General features: G+C 37.7%; 1 protein-coding gene across 6 annotated transcripts in view; it reads left to right on the top strand.

Moving 5' to 3' along the window:
• The window catches only part of UNC5D (unc-5 netrin receptor D), a 704,674-nt gene that overhangs the window by 580,325 nt on the left and 101,181 nt on the right, over positions 1–23,168 (top strand). For 4 of the 6 annotated variants that reach the window (XM_060182801.1, XM_060182791.1, XM_060182787.1 and 1 more), the window contains one exon: positions 4,922–4,954. The exons of the other annotated variants lie outside the window; for them this stretch is intronic. In XM_060182801.1, the coding sequence (XP_060038784.1) occupies positions 4,922–4,954 (33 nt within the window). The remainder of the gene's footprint in view (positions 1–4,921; positions 4,955–23,168) is intronic. 6 annotated transcript variants of the gene reach the window in all.

The raw sequence follows: 23,168 nt of genomic DNA, 5'->3' as shown, positions 1-23,168 counted from the left end.
TTACTCTGAAGATCTGTAGTGAGTAGAAGCTAGGGAGTCCACTGTGATTTTCAGTTTCATTTCCTTCATTACACAAACTGAAGTTCTGGCCTGTTTTTACTCTAATAAAGGAAAGACTGGACACTAGTTTCTTTTTTATTTTTAAGATTTTTTTAAAATTCAGTTTGTGTGAGAAAAAGCAGATTATTGTTGAATCTCTGCAGTGCTAAGGATTGAACCTGGGTATTACACATGCAAGGAATGTGTTCTTAAGCACTGAACTATTACCCTGGCCACTGAATAGTTTGTTCACTTCAATTGATGTATCCTAAAATTCACTAGAATTTCTGATTTGGTGTTGTGCTTGCCTCCATCCAGTGGTACAGTCTCTTCCATAAAATAAGATCATCATCATTATTTTTATACATTGGAATTATTACATATTTTCTGTCATTTACTAATGCTAAATATGGGTTAACCCTCTATTAAGTGACTTTGCCTTTATCATATTTGATCCCAGATATCAACCTTCAAGAAGGTTATTCCTGCTTGACTGTGCAGAACATGGCATTCACAGAAGAGAATATGATCTCATTCTCTCTCTCCCTTTCTCCCTCTCCACTCTCTGTTCACTTCTCTCCCTCTCCCTCTCCCTCTCCCTCTCCCTCTCCCTCTCCCTCTCCCTCTCCCTCTCCTTCTCCCTCTCCCTCTGCCTCCAAGGTTATTACTGGGACATGGTACTGGCTCTAGAAATCCACTTCAACTGGTGGTCATTTTTTTTGTTTCAATTTTTTAATTATCTTTACTTATTTATTGGTTAGAGACAGACAAAAATCTAGAGGGAAGGGAGTGATAGAGAGGGAGAGACACAGAGAGACACCTGAAGCACTGCTTCATCACTTGCAAAGCTTACCCCCTGCATGTGGGAACCAGGGGCTTGAGCCCAGGCCTTTGTGCATTGTAACATGTGCACTTGACTAAGTGTGCCACCACCCTGCCCCCATTTTTTTCCATTTGTATGGATAGGACAGAGAGAAATTAAGAGGGAGATAGTGAGAGAAAGAGAAAGATAGACACCTGCAAAACCTGATTCACCACTTGTGAATCATCTCCCCTGAAGATGGGGAGCCGGGAACTTGAACCTGGATTCTTGCATGGGTCTTTGCACTTTGTACTATGTGCACTTAACCGGGTGCACCAGCACTTATCTCCCTGACCCCATTTCTTTATCTCAGCACCTTAGACTTGGATGTCAGTCCCATTCACGCCTTCATCCTTCCAAGCTAGATCTAGTAGATCTCTGCCATCTCAAGTAACCAAGATCTAGTAGTTTATTTATTTATTTCAAGGGAGAACAGTTATATATCTGATGTGCTTTTAATGGTGTTTTATTTTCCTAGCTGGTATAATCTTCATTTTGATGGTCAAGAAGGAAGAAAATACTGTTAAGCTTAGACAAAGTTCTAAACAGCTGTTCGGCATGCCTCTTTGTATAGTTATAGCAATGCATCATTCAGTTCTGAACGCTGGTCTGGCAGCATTACTGTGCCCATGCCAAATACTTTCACACAATAAGCAAAAACTGAAATTAGGTTAAAACCACTGAAGTCATTTTATTCTAGTTCTTGAGTGTACTAGAATACTAGTGTATTTGGATTTGGACCCAAATACTAGTGTATTTGGATTTTGGGAGGTGCCACCTGTTTTCAGGAAAGCTAGTAGCATTGAGTCTTTGTTTATTTTTTTAAGAAATCTGACTATGTAAAACATCTGAATGTGCTCCCATCAACCTGAAAATTTATCTCCTATGGAGATTTTGCATTTCAGAGAAAGATTTGCCAGACTTTACCCTTTATCAGTTAATTTTCCCCTTATATCAAGAAGGAAGATGACAACCCATTTGTTAGGTTGTGATTTACACTGGATGGTTTTTAATTAAATTTATTTATAAAATGAAAAATAGAAAATATCAACAAAACCATAGGATAAAAGTGGTAAAAGTCCACACATTTCTTACCACCAGAGTTTCATATCCCATCCTCATCCACTGGAAGCCTTCCTATTCTTTATCCCTCTGGGACTATGGATCCAGAATCATTATGGCGTGCAGAAGGTGAAGGTCTGGCTTCTGTAATTGCTTCCCCACTGAACATGGGCACTGGAAGGTCGATCCATACTCCTAGCCTGTCCCAATATTGCCCTAGTGGGACAGGGATCTAGAGAAATGGGGCTCCAGGACACATTGGTGAGGTCATCTGCCCAGGAAATTCAGGTTGGCGTCATGATAGCATCTGCAACTTGGTAGCTGAAAAAGTATTAAGATATAAAGAAGAACAAATTATTTAGTACTCATGAACCTAAGGGCAAGAATATAGCAGATGAGAGTTGGGGGGGTCTCCATTTTCAAAAAAGCTTGTAGATGTGTGTCATATATTTTTCCAAGGGTTCCATGACTTTACTAATTTTTGTCTGAGCAAGACAGCTAATATGCAGGTATGCCAAAGTTATTGTCCGGGGAGATGGTTTCAGAGTTGGGGATACGACTAGAAAGCTAGATCGAGGAAGAGACTATCTCTCAAATATGGGAAAAGTATATAAATATTGGTAAGTGTATATCCCATAGATTTGAACTGGGGGCTATATTCAGTGCATAGCCTATGTAACCTCTGCGTCCCTGTAGGTCTGAGCTTGCATTCTGTGGTCATAGCTAGGAGCATTCTAGGCTGCACCCATTGTAAGACCTATCTGCCTCCAGATGTAGAGGATTTTGGTCCAACATCCCTTTAGAAAATGAGGCAGTCCCTACCATTGTTGATCTGCATTGAGGGCAAGGTCTCATAAGGGCCCACAAAGGGGTCCATTATGTTGTTCCTGATGGAGATGACCAGTGACAGTGGAGAGAGGGATCTACTAGAGGTCTAGGCCTATTATAAAAGCTACTTACTTAACAAATAAAATGACAAAGGACATCACTACTGTGTTTAAAGCATATAGATTTTTTTTTTTTTTTGCCAATATCAGTATCAGTTTCAAGAAGAGGCTGCTGTAAGAGACATTCTATAAAGATCTTGAAACATCTGCCTCTGTCTGCCTAGGAGGGGTTACAGTGTAGCTAGCTAACTTGTATGAAATTATCAGACATGTACTGTGCTTGATTTGGTTGAGTTAAAAATGTAATCTAAAATGACAGTATCTCATTCTGCTCGACTTGCCTTCAGGCAAAGAGAGGACTGGACTATACAAGGTGACTTTTCAAGGTTCTTCTACCAAAGTGTGATTTTTCAAATGACTGGCTTTGTGTCATGTGACTCCTGAGAAGGGACAAAGAAGGATGATGTGACACACAAACCTTCTGGAATCTTGGTCTTGGTTTAAAGTACTTTGCCCAGACTTGTGTATTGTGATGGAGTTGTATTGCCCTAATATAGGATCATGGCATGGGGAACAGAAAGCAAAGGTGAGGGGCCAGGAAGTGGCATACCTGGTTAAAAGTACACATTACAGTGTGAAAGGACCTGGGTTGAAGCCCCTGGTCCCCACCTTCAGGGAGAAAGCTTCACAAATGGTGAAGCAGGGCTGGAGGTCTCTCTGTCTCCCTCTCCCCTCCCAATTTCTCTCTGTCTATATCCAATAATAAATAAGTAAAAGATTAAAGAAATAAAGAATAGAAAGTAGAGGTAAAGGACATGGTTTAAAATAAAATATGCTGTAACCTACAAAGGTAGTACAGTGGATGAGGTATTGAACTCTTGAGTAGAAGGTCCTGAGTTCAAGTCACAGCAACTGCATGTGCCAGAGTGATTCACTGGTCCTGTCTTCCTCCTCTCCTTTTTCATAGGTAAATAAACAAACAAATCTTTAAAAAGGGATATTATAGGCCCCAAGTCTAAAACTGATTTGCAAGTTTATTGTGAGATATTTGGTGCTGGGAGAGTGTGGATGGAGGGCAAAGTGGAGAAGAGTTGATAAAACTTGACAGCTGGCTCATATAACTTTCTTTGAGTAAAGAATGAATCTTTTACTCAGTCTATGAAATTTGGGAAGTAGTCTTTTCTACTTATCCACTTCCTCTGATTGCTGCACTACTAAATACTATAACTATGATATGACTCCTTAAACTGTAAGGTTTCACTGAGATGTGTTACACAAAGTATCCTAATTAATGTACTAAATAAAACAAATGTAAACTTTTAGACTATTAGATCAATTTCATAGCAACCACTAGGGAAGGGGAAGAAAGAACAGGTAAACTGAGGGGAAGGGATGAACTGTTTGGTGAAGGATAGAAGATCTTAGTCATGAATATAAAGTAGTATACAAGGATGTCCATTTGTAATGGCCTACACCTGAAACTCAATAAAAACACTTGTCTATTAAGAGTGATCAGACATCAATGAACAGATAACAAAACATTCTTTATTCCATTTTCATTATTAAAACAAACTTCCAACTTCCTAACATACCATACCCATAATCAGTGAGAATGAATAAACAACACTGTTTGGAACTTGTTATTACCACCACAAAAACAGCTAACCAATGCAGTATTCCTTTTAATAAAAATAGATAGGTTGATTTTGCTATCATCATATATAGTGAAATGGCATCCCTTACCTTTGCAGTTTTCTGACTGTATGTGTAAAAGGGACAGGTTGCAAGCTTACTGCTCTCTGCATGTTGATAAGAATATAGCAAATGCAAGAGAGAATAGAATCCCTGATAAACCTGAGCAGGAGAAAGGAATGGAATTATAATCATCTTAGGAAAGTATTTCAAAAGAGAAAAATATAAAAAATAGAATAAAAAGGGAATGCTCATAATCTATAGTACCTGCAAAAACTGAAGTTCCATTGATAGAGGTAGAAACAAAGTTATATAGGAAATATATCTGCTCCTTGTAAATTTATTAAATGCAACTTTCTTTTTCTCTTTCTTTTTTTAGATAAAAAACCTCTTCATGAAATAAAACCCCAAAGTAAGTTATTTTTCCTCTTGTGAATATCATTTATTCTTATATCTGCTGCCTTCCTGTTGCATTTGTTTAGAAGTCTTCCTGAATTGAAGTTTCTGTGAAATATCCAGTGTTGAGGTGGGGTGACTTTTCCTTATTGGGTTTGGAGTGACATGTCAAAGTTTAAATTTAAAGAAAATATGCACACCCCATTCCCTCCCTCAGAGTAAAAGTAAATCTCTCCTCTTGATTCCGCCTGCCTATAAGTCCATTTCTCTGCAAATGTCATCTAGGATTCTTATATCTGAGGAGATTTATACCATTGAAATTAATAAATATTTGCCAGTACAAGCTTTCATGAGAGCAGCCTTTGGGCAAACTCTGGCTTGATGCCTCTCCTTCTAAGAGGATGAGGGGCACTTGAAATGCAAACCATGAAATCCATGGCAACTGAATAGATTAGGAGCCAGTATTGTATAGTGACATCATCAGGGACTCAAAATTTTGATATCTGGTTTGAGCTTTTTGTATACAGACTTGCTTCCTGAGGAGACTTTTGCATGATTTCCTTTGTATGCTTCCAGGAGATGTGTGGAAAGAAACATAGTTTAAATGATTGACAGCTCAGCACTTAACATTATTGTTACCTGCCTTTGCTGAACTTTAGAGCCATGTGTAGGATTTGAAAAAATCCCAGTTTGTCATGTAATACTGCATATAAATGAAATCAGAATTGGGCTGGGGGTGAGGAGAATCTAGAGATTATTTTTTTTAAAAAATAAGCTTTCTATTCAGGCGTATTTTACATATAATAAAGTACAACTGGACCATTAAAAAATATATAGTCTTGAGCCATCACCACAGTATAGATAAAAATATTTTTCATCATTTCCCGCCCCTCAAATGTTCTAGCAGGGATCCTTCTTTGTTTAGAATTTCTCAAGTGAGTTTTCAACTCAGATTGAAAATAACTTGCATTAAAGGGCATTAGAACTTGGAACTTATTACTATGCCCCACCTCACAACTGAACAAAGAAATTAGAATCCCAGGTTAAGAGGACTTTGAATAAGACAAACTTCCAACCTTCTCAAATACCACACCCATAATCTGTGAGAATGAATAAACACATTACTGTTTATTTCACAAGTCAGATATATGCAAATTGTTTCAAGGGGTCAGTGTTTCTTGGGGTCAGATAAATGTAAATTGTACAAGGGGAACCTTACACCTGTAAGGTGCAACCCAGAGAGGTGTAGTAATATAGCTCTTATAAATAGAAAATGTAGACAAGTTCTTGGTTTGTAGAGCTTGTGGAAGATGTCCCTTGTCAGTGTCTTTCCTTTTAGTCCCAAATGAATGGCTTTTGATCTTTTAAATCCTAGGGTACTTGAATTCAAATAACATGAGAGAACTAACCTCCTTCTTTGACAGAATTAAAGACCCTGGGAGGATTAATAGAAATAGGTAATTTGCAAAAAAAAAAAAAAAAAGAAATAGATAATTTGGGACAAGGGTCAAGAGACATGAAAGAAGGATCCAGCAAAACTAGTATACTCTTCCTGGCTTTGCTACTCCAGGTATATAACCTCTTGAAATAAAAAAAAAATTAAAAAAAAAGATTATCTTACTTGCAAAGTCTGAGACCTGTATAGGACAGTAAGAACTAACTCTTTATTCCTGTGCAGTCTGTTGCCCATAAAATAGCATTAGTATTAGAGGTAGTGACCCTCTGACATAATTCATGCTTTATTTCAAATTTATAGGAATGTAGATGATGGGAAAACATGCATGCGTGCATGTGTGTATGTTTTCCTATGTGTTAAAGAAGGGGAAAAAAAGAAACAAGTTACTGAGTGTTTGTCCTGTGCCTGTGTCCAGGCTTCAGGGTGACAACTGACAACTGACACTCAGACTCCTCCTGCTCATAAAACCCATGCCATCCTCTGGTTCTGGTCTGTGGCCCAGTTAAAATCATGGGTATCTGTGGGGTGACCAAAGTGAAAACTACTTAGAAATGCTTGTGTGTTTCTTAAAAATTAATTTCACGCTTAGTTTGTGAGTCCTGTGCCATTCTAATTTGGTTACATCTGTACTCCCAGCCATAAACCCCACAGTAGCTATTTCTAATCCTCAGGGACTCCTGAATTAGTTTTTGCTTGGGGTTCTCGCTCCTGAGCACCATGCTTAATTGCTGGATACTGCAACGGAATCGCTTAAACTGCTTTAATTTGTGATTTCCTAAAAATAAAACCTTAACAGAATCAATGTGATTGCAAAAGGCTCCCGGAGGGATCCAATCGGGGTTCTGTAAGCTGCATGGGTAGGAGTGCATTATACAAATTCAGACTGTGGTTGTGCAGTGAAAGAAGGGTTTAGTTTAAGACTACATGAATCATCGCTGATGCAAAATCAAAGTCAATTATGAAGATAATTGAGAAACAACCTATTGCTATATATATCTGTGTACATGGTCTTCCACAAGGCCCGGTAGATACAAAACATCACTCAGTGCCATGCTCACAGTCTTCTGTGAGGAGGCAGGCAAGGCACCAGCTTTGAGTTGCAGGGAGGTGTAAAAAGTAAGTCAAGTCTTAAGATATCTGTTGGCAAATCATAATGACAAACTAGGGAAAATATGTGCACTGCATAGCTCATGAAAGCACTTATTGTAAATGAGATAATTTAATCAATTACGTTTCCTAATGTACTAAACCGAATGTTTCATTTTCTGCTTCTGCACATCTTAAATTATCTTCAGGTGCTTTATGAGATTTAATCATAGTTAATAGAAACTTCATTACCATCAAATGTGCTTTCAATAAATGTTGTGTAACAATGTCAGGAGGTGCAGTAAAATATAGTAGGTTCTGAATGGCAAACATGCACCCCCAGAGTCAGACTGAAAATGGCTGTGTTCAGACAATGAGACTTCCTGGAGGCTGGAGGGTGAGACTTTCAGAGAGGATGAGAGCTCCTGAGAAGTGGCCAGGTTAGCAAGTTCCCTGGCAGGGTCAAAACGAACTTAGAATCATATGTGCTTTTTTCAACTCCTGTACACATGAAATTTTTATATCTAGCAGAGATGAATGCAAAGCTTGAATCTAATTATTAGTTCTTCAGGCAGCTCCCTCCATGAAACTTTCCATTGACTCTCTCCCAATAATCTCAATCTCAGATTTTTCAATATTGAATTTATCTTTCTTTCTGTTCTTAACTCAGTCTTCTAACATCACTTATAGTTCCATGAATGCTACATTAACTCATTTTCCCATTGAGTCTTGGGAATCCTCCTAGACTCCTCTATCTTCTTCCTCTCTGTCTCCTGCTCAATAGACAATAATTCATCAAAATCTTACTATTCTACCATGTAAATAGTTCTCAAGTATTAGGCAAATGTCACAGAGGTAGGGCATTAGATTTTTCTCAAGTTCAATCCCATAATCACCACATACCATTGCTCTGGTCTCTTTTTCTCATCCCTCTTCCCCAAATAAGTAAATAGATCTCAAAGTAAAAAATGTCACATTTACTCTACTCCACTCTATATCCAAGTCTCTGTTCATTTCAATAGCTATCTTATTATTTGCTGTGTGCTAATAAGTGTTCTAGTTGGTGAAAAGTCAGCATTGAGCAAAACAGATATACTTTCTCCTTTCATAAAGGTCACAGTTTCACAGAAAGAGGAGATGTAAATGAAGCAACAAGCTATAAAATACTGAGTGCCATGGAGATGGTGATAAGTGTGAAGAAAAGAAACAGGGTGAAGGGCTCAGGCAGAGTTGCCAGGAGAGATGGATTTTGGATAAGATATTCAGGGAAGCTCTTTGTAATAAAATTACGTGTTAGAGGACACCTGAAGAAAAGCAAAGGACCAAACATTCTGGGTGTCAAGAAGAGAGCATTCCACACAAGGGAGCAGTGGGGTGCAAAGGCTGTGAGCTGGAAATTTTTTGGAATCTGTGAGGAAACGAGGAGGTCAGGCTCTCTGTTGTAGAGTGATAAAGGGAGGAGTCATACTAGCTGAAGTTTAGGATAAGGGAAACTTCCAAGAGTATTGTGGGTCACCATAATGATTTTCACCTGATCTCTGAGCAACATGGTAAAATGTTCAAGGATAAAATGTACCTTCTGTGTTAACTATAAATATCTAAAGAAATTCAGAGTAGAAACAAGTAGTTCTGACACAATAAGTATATCAGTAATTTAGGATATTACAATACACAGATTAATATAATAGCCTAGATTTAAGATTATTGTGACTTGAGCCAAATAGATGGCATCAGAATATTTTTTTAATCTACTCTTCTTCTGATTATCTTTGAAAGACACAGTCAAATGAACTTTCTGATTGGTTGGATAGAGTGGAATAAAAAGTAAGACAGATGTTAATGTTTATTCCAATGACTGGGCAACGAGGAAAGGGGAGCTACCATTACTGATAGGAGCATAAACTGGTAAAGTAATTCTATAGCAGAATCAAAATGTCAATGTTGCAAATGCTAGTCTGAAATATCCACTGCACATTTAATAATAGGGAGGTTGAGTAATAAACTGATGAATCTATGAATCTGGAAACCTGGAGAAAGTCCTAGTTGATGACATAAATATGGCATTTGTCCAGTGTCCAGATGATATTTAAAACCAATGTGTTGAGTGAAGTTACCAAACAATAGTTGTGAATAGAAAAAGGATCTGAGGACTGAGCACTGAACATGAATTTTGAGATGCATAGTGGTCAGGCAGTACTTTAGAAGAGACAGAAAAGTGACAGCAAAGTAACAAAAAAAAATTGTAGTAGTTGAAAAGTTCAAACCATCCTCATTCCTATTCAGGGTTCTAATAATAACCCTGTGTTTTGTCACGCTACATGAATTTTTGGTCTTTTTCAATTTTATTTTATTTTCCATTTTATTGGAGCTCTAGTGGTATGCACTGCAGTTGTTAACACATGGGCACAGTTCCTCATCTTTGCATAACACTGTCACACAGTTTTTGTCCATTTGCAACATCAAATTACATCAGACCCCCAATATTCTCTCCACCTCTTCCCCCCTGTGTCTTTTGCTCTAGTGCAGTACACAACACCCAGTCCTAGTTTTACTTTGTGTTTTCCGTCTCTGTCCTTATTTCTTAATTTGCACCTTTGTAAGTGTGATAATTTTGTGTTTGTCCTTCTCTTTTTGGTTTATCTCACTTACCATGATGTCCTAAAGTTCTATCCAAAATGAAGCAAAGGAGATGTCTTCATAACTTCAAATAGTTGTAGTATTCCACTGTGTATACATACCACATTTTTTTAGACACTCATCTGACATTGGGCATACGGGGTGCTTTCAAGTTTTGGTTATTAAAAATTGTGCTACTATGAACATAGGTATACATAGATCTCTTCTGATGGGTTAAAGGATAGGTCAATTTATAGTGTTCTGAGAAATCTCCAGACTATTGGATCACAAAGTCCACAAGGAGTGGAACAATTTACATTCCCACCAGTAGTACAGAAGTATGTGTCCCTTTCACCCACATTTTCTCCATCATTTGTTGTTATTATCCTTTTTTAATATATGACAGTCTCACTGATATAAAGTATTATCTCATTATTTTATTTTCATTTCTCTCATGATCAGTGACTTTTGAGCACTTTCTCCTATGTCTGTTGGCCCTCTAGATCTCTTCCTTTGTGAAGTTTTTATCCATGCCCTTGTTTTGTTTTATAATGGAGTTTGTTGCTTGTTTGTTTGTCTTTTGGTGCTAAGTTTACTGAGTTCTTTATGTATTTTTGTTAAGTCCCTTATCTGAAGTATGTTGTATAAAAATCTTCTTCCATATTCTAACATGTTTTTCTGTTTTGCTGATGGTGTATCCTTTGCTTTGCAGAAGCTTTTCAGTTTGATGTAGTCCTATTGGTTTTGCTTTGTTTTCTTTACTGTTGGATTTGAAATGAAGACATGTCTGAAGCATAGATCATGAAGTAATCTGGCAATGCTTTGGTCTTTGTATTTGATTGTTTCTGGTCTAATGTCCATGTCTTTGATCCACTTTTGACTTTTGTGCTTGGTGATATGTGGTATCCAATTTCATTCATTTACATGTTTCAACCCAATTTTCCCCAAAACACCATTTTTAAGCAGACTTTAATTTTATTTAATATTTTGCACTCCCTTGTCAAAAAATAGTTGTCCATAGGTATAGAGGTTAATTTTGAGCTATCAGTTCTATCCAACTGGTCTATGTATCTATTTTGGTTCCAGTACCAGGTGTTTTTGATTATAGTAGCCCTTGATCTTTCAAAAACATGAATTTTGGTAACATCACCTCATTGATTAAATATTTCCAAAGGCTCACCAAAATACTTGAGTACAAAATACTTGATCTATGTAAGATTTGGTTTCATTTTTTTTTACAACTACATCAGTTTCACTTTATTAGATGTTTTGCTGCATTTTATTATAATGCTTGCTATATTATTCAAACAGTTTCATAGCTTTATGAACATCATATGTTCATTTGGACATACAGAACCTTAGATGTAGTACATATTTAGCCTGAACATTTTTCCTCCACCAGTTATTAACATGTTTAACTTATTCGTCAGGTTTCAGCTTAGGTTTCATTTCTTCAAGATTTTAGCCATTCACCCCCCAAGTCTTAGTCCCGTCCCACCCTGCACCCAGTTTACCCTAGTATCAAAATATTTTCCCTTTTGATATATTATTCTCTGTGTTTATGCTTGCCTAAATTCACTTTCTCATAAATATAACCCCTACCATGTGGCTTACAGTATTGAATCTTACAGTATTGAACCTTACCATGTGGCATGTACCAGTATTGAATTATACCTGTAGCATTTACCTGTGCTTTATATGTATTAGATGTTCAATAAATATGTGTTGATCTATGATCTTCAAATCTTCTTTAAGATTTTATGGAGAAGTAGTGTAATGATTATGCAAACAACTTTCATGCCTAATGCTCTGAGATCCCAAATTCAATTCCCACACCATCCTAAGCCATATCTGGGTGGTATTCTGCTCTCTCTCTCTCTCTCTCTCTCTCTCTCTCTCTCTCTTATTATTTCTCTCACTTTCTCATTAAATAAATGGCCAAATGAATCCTTGAAGTCTAAAATATAGCTGTGCATTTCCCAAATGCATTAACTTTATGCATTGTGGAATATTGTGGAACCTGGGAATCCCTCTTCTTTTTGATCTTCACAGGATTAGGAAATTTCTTGGAAGACATACATTGGAAGTTTGGACAATCTCTTTTAATCTATATGGACCTTGGTACCTAGAAGCTTTATAGCTGTCTGTGTCTGAATCAAGCCTTTCAATTCTCAATAGATGTCTAGGTTTTTCTCAGCTAACATTAGACATCCATACTGATCTTCTAGCTATGCTTTCAAACATATTTTCCCATATTTTTTTTATTTCCTGATGAGTATTTTCAATTTTGTAAGGTAATTTCATAAAATACCTTCTGGAAATTGCATTACTTCCTTTGTCCTTTGAGAGCATTCCTACTGTGAACCAATTCAACTCATATATAAGTGTAGTATTTGTAATTCTTTTAGCACTTGCAATTTTTTTATTATCTGCTTTTTTATCTCATTTTAAGTGCATTCTTTCTCTCAGTACCATTTTCAGTAATATCCTTGTCTGTGCCCTATTGGACATGATGGAATTTTTGTTCTTTAAATATTACACAATTGAGCACAGACACAGTGAATAGGTTAAAGACCAGTATTTCAACATTAGAATAACTCAAGATTCTTATTAAGAATATGAATTCACAGACATTTATATTCTATATTAGCATGATCCATGTTTATCAAGTGTATTTAATTTCATATTTTGAAAATCAGAGATAAAAAGTAAAGTTGTTTTCTCAAATGCTGGAGTTCATCCTGCCCTTTTAAAAACTGCCTCCCTTTTAATGTGGTCTTCCTATATGATAGGAAAAAGCATCATTCTTTTGTAATTTAAATATACAATTGCCAGATGAAATAGGGCATCCTGGTTAAATCTGAATTTCAGATAAGCAATGACTACACTCTTAGTATAAGCATATCTCAAATTATTTTGTGGGAAATACTTACACTAAAACCATTCACTTTTGAATTATAATGCAAATAATGAGAAGTGTAACTGTCCTCTTTTATTTGCTAAATGTCAGCTTTACTTTAAAATGAAGTCTATTAACATGTCTGAATATACACTGTCATGAAACACTTAATAAAATAAATGACCTTTAGTCAATTTTGGAAGAAAGAATAGAATTGAAAACTACTGGAGAAAACGGCTTCAGTAAAAATATAATCTAAGCAAAAAATAAGAAGAGGAGGAAAAAGCCTGTTAAAACACAGTGTCTACTTGGAAAAAATAATAACATGAAAAATAAAAACAGTTGGAAAATGCAATAGAGCAGAGCATAGTACCTTGAACCCTAAAAATAAATCTTTGCTGGAAAGGACTTAATACACAGAGTCATTAAAAGCATTCAAAGTTTTAGTACTAGAACTGTGTAGGGAAAGAGTAATCCACAGGTAAGAATTCAGAATTATCAAAAGTTGGGGTCATGAGTCCTAGATAAGTTGACTCTGTACAGTGTGGGTCTGTACAATTCTGTCAGTTGGTATGTTTCCTGTGAAACTGACATAGTGAAAGGCACTCAGCAGGCAGGTTTATGAGTGGTTTGGGAAAGAAGTCAACAGAAATAGAATGAAAGATGTGTTAAGATATTATTATTTAGCAGAGAGGAGAGGAAATAATTAAAAAACATTTGAAGAGATAAGAATGAATAATCTAGGGGTCAGACCATAGCACACCTGGTAGACCATATATATTATAGTGTGCAATGACCCAGGTTAAAGCCCACAGTCCCCACCTGCAGGACCAAGTTTCACAAGCAATGAAGCATGTTGCAGATGTGTGTGTGTGTGTGTGTGTGTGTGTGTGACTGTGAGTGTGTGTGTGTGTGAGTGTCTCCTTCCCCTTCCATGTCTCTATCCAAAATAAATAAATATATATTTAAAATAAATTGTTGGGAGCCAGGCGGTAGCGCAGTGGGTTAAGCACAAGTGGCACAAGTGGCACAAAGCACAAGGACCGGCATAAGGATCCTGGTTCGAGCCCCCGGCTCCCCACCTGCAGGGGAGTCGCTTCACAGGCAGTGAAGCAGGTCTGCAGATGTCTGTCTTTCTCTCCCCCTCTCTGTCATCCCCTCCTCTCTCCATTTCTCTGTCCTAACAATGATGGAATCAATAAAAACAACAATAACTACAACAACAATAAAAAGGGCAACAAAAGGGAAAATAAATAAATATAAAAAATTAAAAAAATTGTTGTCCTTACTTTAAAAATTAAAGAATCCATAAGTCAGATGACAAATCTGAGGTGTGAACAGAGTATGCAGGTGGTTTTGTCCAGTGTGCAAGACGAATGTATGGGATAAGGTCTTCAGACAAGAGATCCTTGAGACTACTGAGCATTGAGTAAATAGCATTGTCTGTATGTGAGTGATTATCCAACTAGATGACCACATAGAAAGGCAAAAAGGAGATAAGCTGAATTTTAAAGTCTACTTATAGAAGGCAGAAAATGAAGGTAAGTTACTAAACAATTGCTGGGCTAGCTTCGCAGGCAGGAGACAGACAACCAGAGACTCATGGCTGAGTGGTACGCAGTTCAGTCTTTATTCATGTGGAACACAGGGCAGTCTAAGCTAAGCTATCTCTAATCACAATCCTGTCCTTATATATACTCGCCAAGTAGGGTGGAAACAGGATGTGACATAGAGAGGGTGGAGTGAAAAAAGACTGGTGGAAATCAGGGTGTACTAGGAGAGGGGGCAGAGCAAAAAGACATCATGAACCAGTGGGGATTAAACCAATGCTCTGCAGGCAGGGCAGTGCTTAGTTAACAGTGGTTATGTAAATAGAATACAGTGTTAAGCAGGGGGGATTAAACCAATGAAACAGAAGGGGTTTTAGAAGCAGAATTAGAAGCATACCAACAAACAATAAAAAGGGAACAGGTAGAAAAATAAAATTTAAGGAACAGTTCTGTATTTTTGTTTTGGAAGAGGGATTGGCTATTCTTGTTTCTCACCACACAGCAACAATAAAGACAAAACACGTTATTTCTAGTAAAGTAGCTTCAAACAAACTTTAAGAGGAATCAGTGGTTTGAACAAAAGTCAGACTTTAAGGGATAAGAGCACAGTCAAATGATATAGAAATGGAGCTCTAATCAAGTAAGTTAATATATAGCTGTCAGTAGGCTAGGCAAATGTAAAAAGAAACAGATTTGTAGATTCTGACAAGGAAATTTATATAAGATATTATACATTAAAAACTGAAGCATGATGGGTGGAAATAGATAGCAAAATGGATATGGAAAAATACTCATGCCTGAGCCTCCAAAGCCCCAGGTTCAATCTCCCCATTCCACTATATGCCAGAGCTGATTAGTGCTCTGGTAAATAATAAATGAATAAATAAATAAAATTAATATTTGAAGCATGGTAAAGGGAGTACAAGATGGAGTTTTTAGGGTAAAGAGAAAGAACAAATGAAGGAAATTCCTTATTTTTTTTCTCTGAGATGTCTGAATGGCACTATCAAAAGTTGTTACTTTTAGAGAAGGAGTGGTTGGAGGATTTTTGTCTTTGCATACTTTTTATAATTAAATATTTTCTCATTTCTTATGTGTATTCTATTCATTCTAACAGCAAGAAGGATTAGCAGGTTAGGGAGACTGTGGACATGTAAGAAGAAATATTTAATGTTTAAAAAATGTGTTGGCTTCTTTTCAACAAAAAGCCAGAAATTCAGTGGATGTGAAAACTGAGTCTTTGAGAAGTTGATCAAAGAATAAGTTGGGAGAGATGTGGGAAGAGGTTATTAGAAAGAAGAGACTGTGTGTAGGCAGTGTAGGACTTAGTTATAGAGGTAAAATTTGATGATACAAGACCAAAAAGGAATAATGAATGAGGCTGGGTCCCCACAGAGGCAGAAGACGGCTCCATCAGAGCTGACCTGACATGGAAGAGAGCAGCATTTCAGGGAATAGAAAAAAAGGAAAGAGAAACTGTATGAAGGAGCAGAAAAAATTTTGTGTTGTAGATGAACTCGCATAAGTTGGTCAGCACTTTTTCACCTAGAAAAAGAGGCAGGTGAAGAGCGGGGTTCTTGAAGAATAGAAAGTTCAGAGTTGCAGTTTTGATCAACAGTATTACCTGGTCATAAGACATGAGTGAAATGATTATTCTGTTGGTGAAAAAAAAGTACAGGTGTGATAAGTCAGTATTAGTATTGATAAGACTAGCCAGAATAGTTTATGATGTCCTGCAGGAGGGCAAGTTAACCTGACCACAAGCAGAGAGCCACAAAGTAGCACAACAATGTGATGGTTAGGCAGTATGAGAGTTAAAACAGATTAGTGTTTAATCCCTGGCTTTACCATTTTCTTCCTTTTTTGGCTCCAGGATTTTGCTGGGACTTTGTGACTGCATAATTCCATGGCTCCTGGCAGACTTTTTTTTTTTGCTTGTTTTTTTAATATAACTTATTAGTTATTGAATATTGATTTACAGAACTATAAGATAATAGGAATATAATTTCATACGGTTACACCACCAAAGTTCCATGTCCTCACCCCCTCCACTAGAAGCAATAGTAGTTCTCTCGTGGTCACATATATCTACATCTATAGCTATATATTTTTGCCTATTTTTTCCATGTTTCTGCCTTCACTTCCTTTTTGTTTTATTTGTTGTCTTGACTTTACAAAATTACATGTCAATAGGGTTTTAAATTCACACCATTCCACCAGAGTTCTGAATCTTTAGTCTCCCCACTACAATCCACCACAGTTCCCCTAAGGTTATAGACATGGGCCAACCATCTTCTCTACAACTATCTGTCCACATTTACATTTATACATAATTGTCCCCCCTTTTTTTTCTGATTCAATCCTCTCTTCCCCTCCAAGCCACTCATGACAACATAACTACCTCCATGTGTCCCTCTACTTTTCCTCTGTCTTTCTGGGTGCTGATGGAGCTAGAGTTCAGAGTCCTCTTATCTTCATCCTACCACTTCTTCCCTGCTGGGAGTATGGATCAAGGTTGTTTTGGGGTGCGGAAGGTGAGAGTACTGGCTTCTGTAATTACTTCTCCACTGAACATGGGCATACCCAGTGTATGATCGATCCATACCCCCAACATGTTTCTCTCTTTCCCTAGTGGACCAGAGCTCTGGAGGTGCAAAGGTCCAGGACACATTGGTAAGGTCGTCTTCCCAGAGAAGTCAGGATGGAGTCATGGTAGTATCTGTAACTTAGTGTCTGGAAGGTGGCATGGCCTAAGTTGAGACAAAATGATTAATGAATAGGAACCAAAAAAATAGGATTAGAGCAGATGAGATTATGGATTTTAGGGTAAGAAGAAAGCTAGGAGAACCATTTTAGGCATATTCCTGGGGGCACAGAACTGTGGTACTTTTGCTTGAGTTTGGTAGCTAGCCTGTTGGATAAGAATATTGTCTGAGAGAATGGTGTCAGAGTAGAGAAAAGGGATAGAAAGTTGGATTAGGGTAGAGTAACTGCTATTCTTGAAAAAAAAATCCTGTGGCTAAAATTAACCATTTACTTCTATCCACCTGACCCTGGATATATATTTAGCACCAGAGCCTGTGTAACCTCTAAGTCTAAGTTCCTATTGGTCTGAGCTAACAGCTCATGGTCACAGCTGGAAACATTGTAGGCTGCACTTATTTCAGGACCAGTATTTCTGAGTGGCAGGGCTGGGTACCCCCAGACTCCCTTCGGAGCACTGGGACTATCCCTACCTTTGTTGCTATGTTAAGGACAAGGTCCTGGGAGGTTTGCTTGTTTTTTTTTAGATGAAAGTCAGGGAGGGGGGTGCATAACGAAGGGGCAAGGCAAGTACTGTTTATGAAGCTTCCCCTTTATGTGATGGTGACTGAGGGCTTGAATGGGGTCCTCATGCATAGTAATATGTGTACTCTTCCAGGTGAGCTATCTCCTGACCAGTTTTGCCATTTTCTAATCCCTGAACCCTAAATTTCTTTTTCTTAAAAAAATGATGAGTGATTTACTATTGATTTACAACATTATAAGATAACAAACAGGGATACAGCTCCACACCATTCCTACTACAAAAGTTTTGTATCCCCATTCTCTCCCTTGGTAGCTACAGTAGTTCTCTTAAGGTTGCAGCTATGGGTTAACTATTATTTCTACAACTATCTGTCTGTATTTGTATAAAATTGCCCATTTTTTCCCCTATGGTCCCATCTTCTCTTCCTTTCCAAGTCACACATACACCTATTACTACATCTGAATATCCCTCCCTTTTTTTCTCTTTTCTCTATGGGTCCTGATGGAGTTGGAGTTCATAGCCCTCTGGTCATCTTCCCCTAACATTTTTCCCCTGTCACAGTAGGTGCCAAAATTATTTTTGGGGTGCTGAAGGTAGGAGTTCTGGCTTCTGTAATTGCATCTCCGTAGGACATGAACACTGGCAGGTAGATCCATACCCCTATCCTGTGAAACCCTAAATTTCTACCTTTTCTGAGCTTGTATCATCATATATAAAAAGTAAGTATGTAACTACTTTATAGATTTGGGTATGATAGTTCTCAGAGAACTGACACAAATTGAGTGCTCAGTTAATATGCTTCTTTTATTATTAATTTCTGTCCTCTTGCTCCCTCCCTCCTTTACTAAATACAAGAATAAAAAAAATAATCACTGTAGGGAAACTACTTAGCAAATTCATGAATTTTTGAGGCCTTGAGTTCATTCCCCAGTACTGTATATAAGTAATATATATATATATATATATATATATATATATATATATATATATATATATATATATAACAGTTCCTGGTATATAAAAAGTGCTACCTTAAGAATTTGCTGTTCAAAAAAAGAATGTGCAGTTCTGGGAGGCCTGTTGGTGTTATACCTTGTTGAGTAACACATTACCATGTACATGGACCTGGGTTCAAGCTTACAGTCTCCATCTGCTGGGGGGGAAGCTTCACAAGCCATGAAGCAGTGCGACAGTCTCTCTCTCTCTCTCTCTCCCCTTTCCCTCTCAATTTATTTCTATCCATTAAAATAAAAACAAATAAAAATAAAGACAAATATGCAGTTGTTATTACAATAAAACCATAATCACTATAGTAAAAGGTTTTTGAAGATGAGAAAATGGGATGTTGATTGGTTAAAAGATCATGATAATATATATAATTGAAATTTATCACCTCATCTTGGTTGACTGTGGCAAACCATGTGACTCACCCAGCAGAGTGTACACTTTATCATGAATGAAGACTCAAGTTCAAGCCTCAGGCTACCACATGGGAACATCTGTAGCAGGGGAACCTTCATGAGTAGTAAGCAGTACTATAGTGTTTCTCGTTCTTTCTCACTTTCTATTTACAGGAAAGAAGGAGAAGGGAGGAAGAAAGAAAGAAGGAAAGAAAGGAAGAGAGAGAGAGACAGAGAGAGAAGGAAAGAGGAGGGTAAGATAGAGTAAGGTAGGATAGGGTAGGCAGGGAGGGGAGAGGAGGGCAGGGGAGAGGAGGGCAGGGAAGAGGAGGGCAGGGGAGAGGAGGGCAGGGGAGAGGAGGGCAGGGGAGAGGAGGGCAGGGGAGAGGAGGGGAGGGGAGAGGAAGGGAGAAGAGAGGAGGGGAGAAGGGGGGAGGAGAGAGGAGGGGAGGAGAGAGGAGGGGAGGAGAGAGGAGGGGAGGAGAGAGGAGTGGAGAACAGAGGAGGGGAGGGAGAGGAGAGAGAGGAGGGAAGAGGAGGGGAGGGGAGGAGAGAGGAGACAGAGGAGGGGAGGGAGAGGAGGGGAGGGATAGGAGGGGAGAGGGAGAAGGGGAAGGGAAAGGTAAAGGGGAAAGAGCCAGGAGCAGTAGAGTGATGCAGCTATTGAGTCCTGGCAATAACCTTGGTGGCAATTAAAAAAGAAAAAAAAAAGTCCTTCTAAAAGCTCCTTTCTTATGACAACATAGACAACTCAGGCCTGGGAGGTAGTGCACCAAGTTAAGTGAACTTATCATCATGGGCAAGGACCTGGGTTCAAGGCCCAGTCGCACCTGTAGAAGGGAATTGCATAAGCAGTAAAACAGCTGCACGTGTCACTCTGTTTCTCTCACCTCTCAATTTATCTTTGTCCTATGAAATAAAATACATTTAAATAAAATTTAAAAATTGACAATTCTGGGAGTCAGGCTATAGTGCAGCAGGTTAAGCGCACGTGGTGCAAAGAGTAAAGACTGGTGTAGGGATCCTGGTTCAAGCCCTTGGCTCCCCACCTGCAAGGGAGTCGCTTCACAGGCAGTGAAGCAGGTCTACAGGTGTCTGTTTTTCTCTCCCCCTCTCTGTCTTCCCTTCCTCTCTCCACTTCTCTCTGTCCTATCCAACAACAACAGTAATAACTACAACAATAAAAGAGCATGGGCAACAAAAGGGAATAAATTTTAAAATGTATTAAAAATAGACAATTATAATAACTTGGGTCATACTTCAGCATGAAATTAACTACACTGACACATTACTCTGCAGTCACAATACTCTGTGCTCTAGAGGTGCAGGAGCATGGGGGAGGGTGGTTTCCCTAAGGTGGAAATTCCTTGGTCTTCTATAGGAGTACAGTGAAGCAGCTGGCTGTTTAGGCTTCTGTTTGTTTTACTTCACTCAGCCCTCTTTTTGTCAATATTTATTCCAGGGATTCGTTCAAAATTAATTCAGTGTCTTTTAGATATGCCAATTTACTTTTCAGATTTTTTTTTCCTGAAATGCAAACAGTGGTCATTCCATAATATCTAATAAGGGCTAAAATAGACTTGCCATGTTTGGAATACATCTGCCATGCTTCTTTATTAATTTTGTGTTGCTATCTAATCTTGTAAAATAGATTCTAAGCTGATATATCATTAAGCTCATAACACAGAAATTGAATTAAGTTTCCCTTAATAATGGCAATAATACATCTTTCAGATGAGAATCATGTGAAGAAAGGGAGGCAAATGAAATTAACAACCCTTCTAGTGAGTCCTTTGAGGACACTGCATTCTATGAATGACTAGGTGTGATTATACGTCATAAAGCTATTGAACTTGTTAATACCTACTTCTTGAACTATAAAGTTCAAAGGAGCTTTCAAAAGTCATTTAGTTTTTCTCATCAGCTCTGACCAATGTGTATGTGTATATATATATATATGTATATATATATACATACATATATATATATAATAAGAAAAAGCAGCAAATCATTGTATATTCATGCTGTTTTAAATATTTTCTGAAAGGAGATCTCACAGTCTTCCTCAAAATTACAGGACAATTTTTAAAAACCTTAATTGTAGAGAAGGTCATTTTAATATCTAACCAGAGTCCCAATTGCTGTAAAAAAAATCTCCTTTAAAGGTGGCTAAGAGTTGCTTACTAGTGAGACCACTGAGCACCTACTGTGGGCCTTTCCATATTTTAAGACTCTGTGTTCATTAAAGACTGCCAGGTCTCTTTATAGATGTCTTTTCTTCCAGGTAGAAGCAGCCTATAAACACTTCCTCTTCAGGATCCTACTTTCCAGCTCTCTGGTAGTCTTCTGTAGCCTTCTGCAAACATTTCATACTCATTCCAGGAAAGAGACAGAAAATATATTCCTTAGTGGTTTCTGACCAATGTAGAATACAAGCAATTTTTCATTCAACTATTTTGTTAATTTTTCTCTAGCTTTTAGATGATATCAATTCTTTTTCCTGCCATATGTTGAATTATTTCAATCCTTGCTTAAAGCTTTTATGATTCTTGAAGAAAGGAAAATGGCAAAGAACAAATAGGAGAAGCATCAATAACACATTAACATGTAAAGTATCCCTTCTCTTATGAAAGTCAAAGAAAAATACCTTGAACCCACAAAAAAGCAGAACAGCATGATCAGTGATGAAGTATCAATTCTTTTGTTCAAAATCCATCTGAGAAAACAAAGTAGCAATATCCATGTGTGAGCAAGTAGACAGATGTTAAGTATGTATATGTCTAAGTATAAGTTAAGAGACCCTGTAGCAGGGGGCTTCTAAAATCAACCTCAGGCTGTGATTTCTTTAATATTTCATCTCCCCCAGTTTGGCACCAGACAAGCAATCAATAAATAGTTACGTGCATGCAATGATTTTCAAATTTCTGTAGGAAATTATAGGGATATTACTGCTTTGGAAGAATTTTAAAGCAATCCAGGAGATTGCATTGGAGATAGCTCACAATAAGAATGACTTAAAATGAGTTCCAAGAGACATACACATTTAGAAGATCTTAGTCTGGCAGGAGAGCAGGTTGACAAGAACAGAGTCACTTTCTTGACAGAAGGAGACCTTGAGTTGGTACTTCACAGGTGGGTTGTTTGAGCTGGAAAGAATCTAGAAGTCCAGAGGGAGAGGAGCATATCATAATGGCCTTTAATGAAAAGTACACAGATCTTACCTTAACATGTGTACACCTAGTGGGTAAATTAATTACAGCTGAATTGGAGATGTATGGTTGCACCACAAAGGGAAGTATGACACAGGTGTAGATGTGAAGAAAGTCATCAAGTCCTCAGATGTACCTGCACTATGTAGTGCTGTTGCCACAGCAGTTTGCCTGGGAAAACAGGCTTCTAATGCTTGTATGCAAGAGCTGAGCATTTATACCCCTTCAAGTGTTCATGTATTCACAGACCCAGTTTTCTCTTTTCTTGAAACCATGTTGGAAAATGAAATAATGGTCTCTGTATGTCAGTCCTAAATGGACACACACACACAGAATCCTTGACATTTATAAACACAGAGGGAATTCCTTTATTTTTCTGTAAAAACAAAAACCATGATTTTGCAATGATGTGTAGAGGAGAAAAAGATATAAAGAATAAGGTAATGAAGTAAAAAAAAAAAACAGGTATAAAAAAGAAGACAAAGAAGAAAGAAGCACAATGATCAACCTTGGAAGAACTTGAGCTGTGTGTGGGTAAGGATGTCTAATTGAATTGCTTGAGAAATAACACACATGGCTTAGAATACACACATATACTTCTGTAACTGCATCTAAGATGCCAGGATCTAATACTGCTTTATCTTTTGGTATATTTGGAGAAAGGAAAGTGAGAACATGAATCATGCATTCATTCATTCATATCCTCATTTCCATTGCATGATTGG

The sequence above is a fragment of the Erinaceus europaeus genome, chromosome 2 (genome assembly GCF_950295315.1).
Source record: "Erinaceus europaeus chromosome 2, mEriEur2.1, whole genome shotgun sequence".
NCBI classification, from domain to species: Eukaryota; Metazoa; Chordata; class Mammalia; order Eulipotyphla; family Erinaceidae; genus Erinaceus; species Erinaceus europaeus.
The sequence above is the reverse complement of the archived record's forward strand: the minus strand, read 5'-3'. Positions and strand labels throughout refer to the sequence as shown.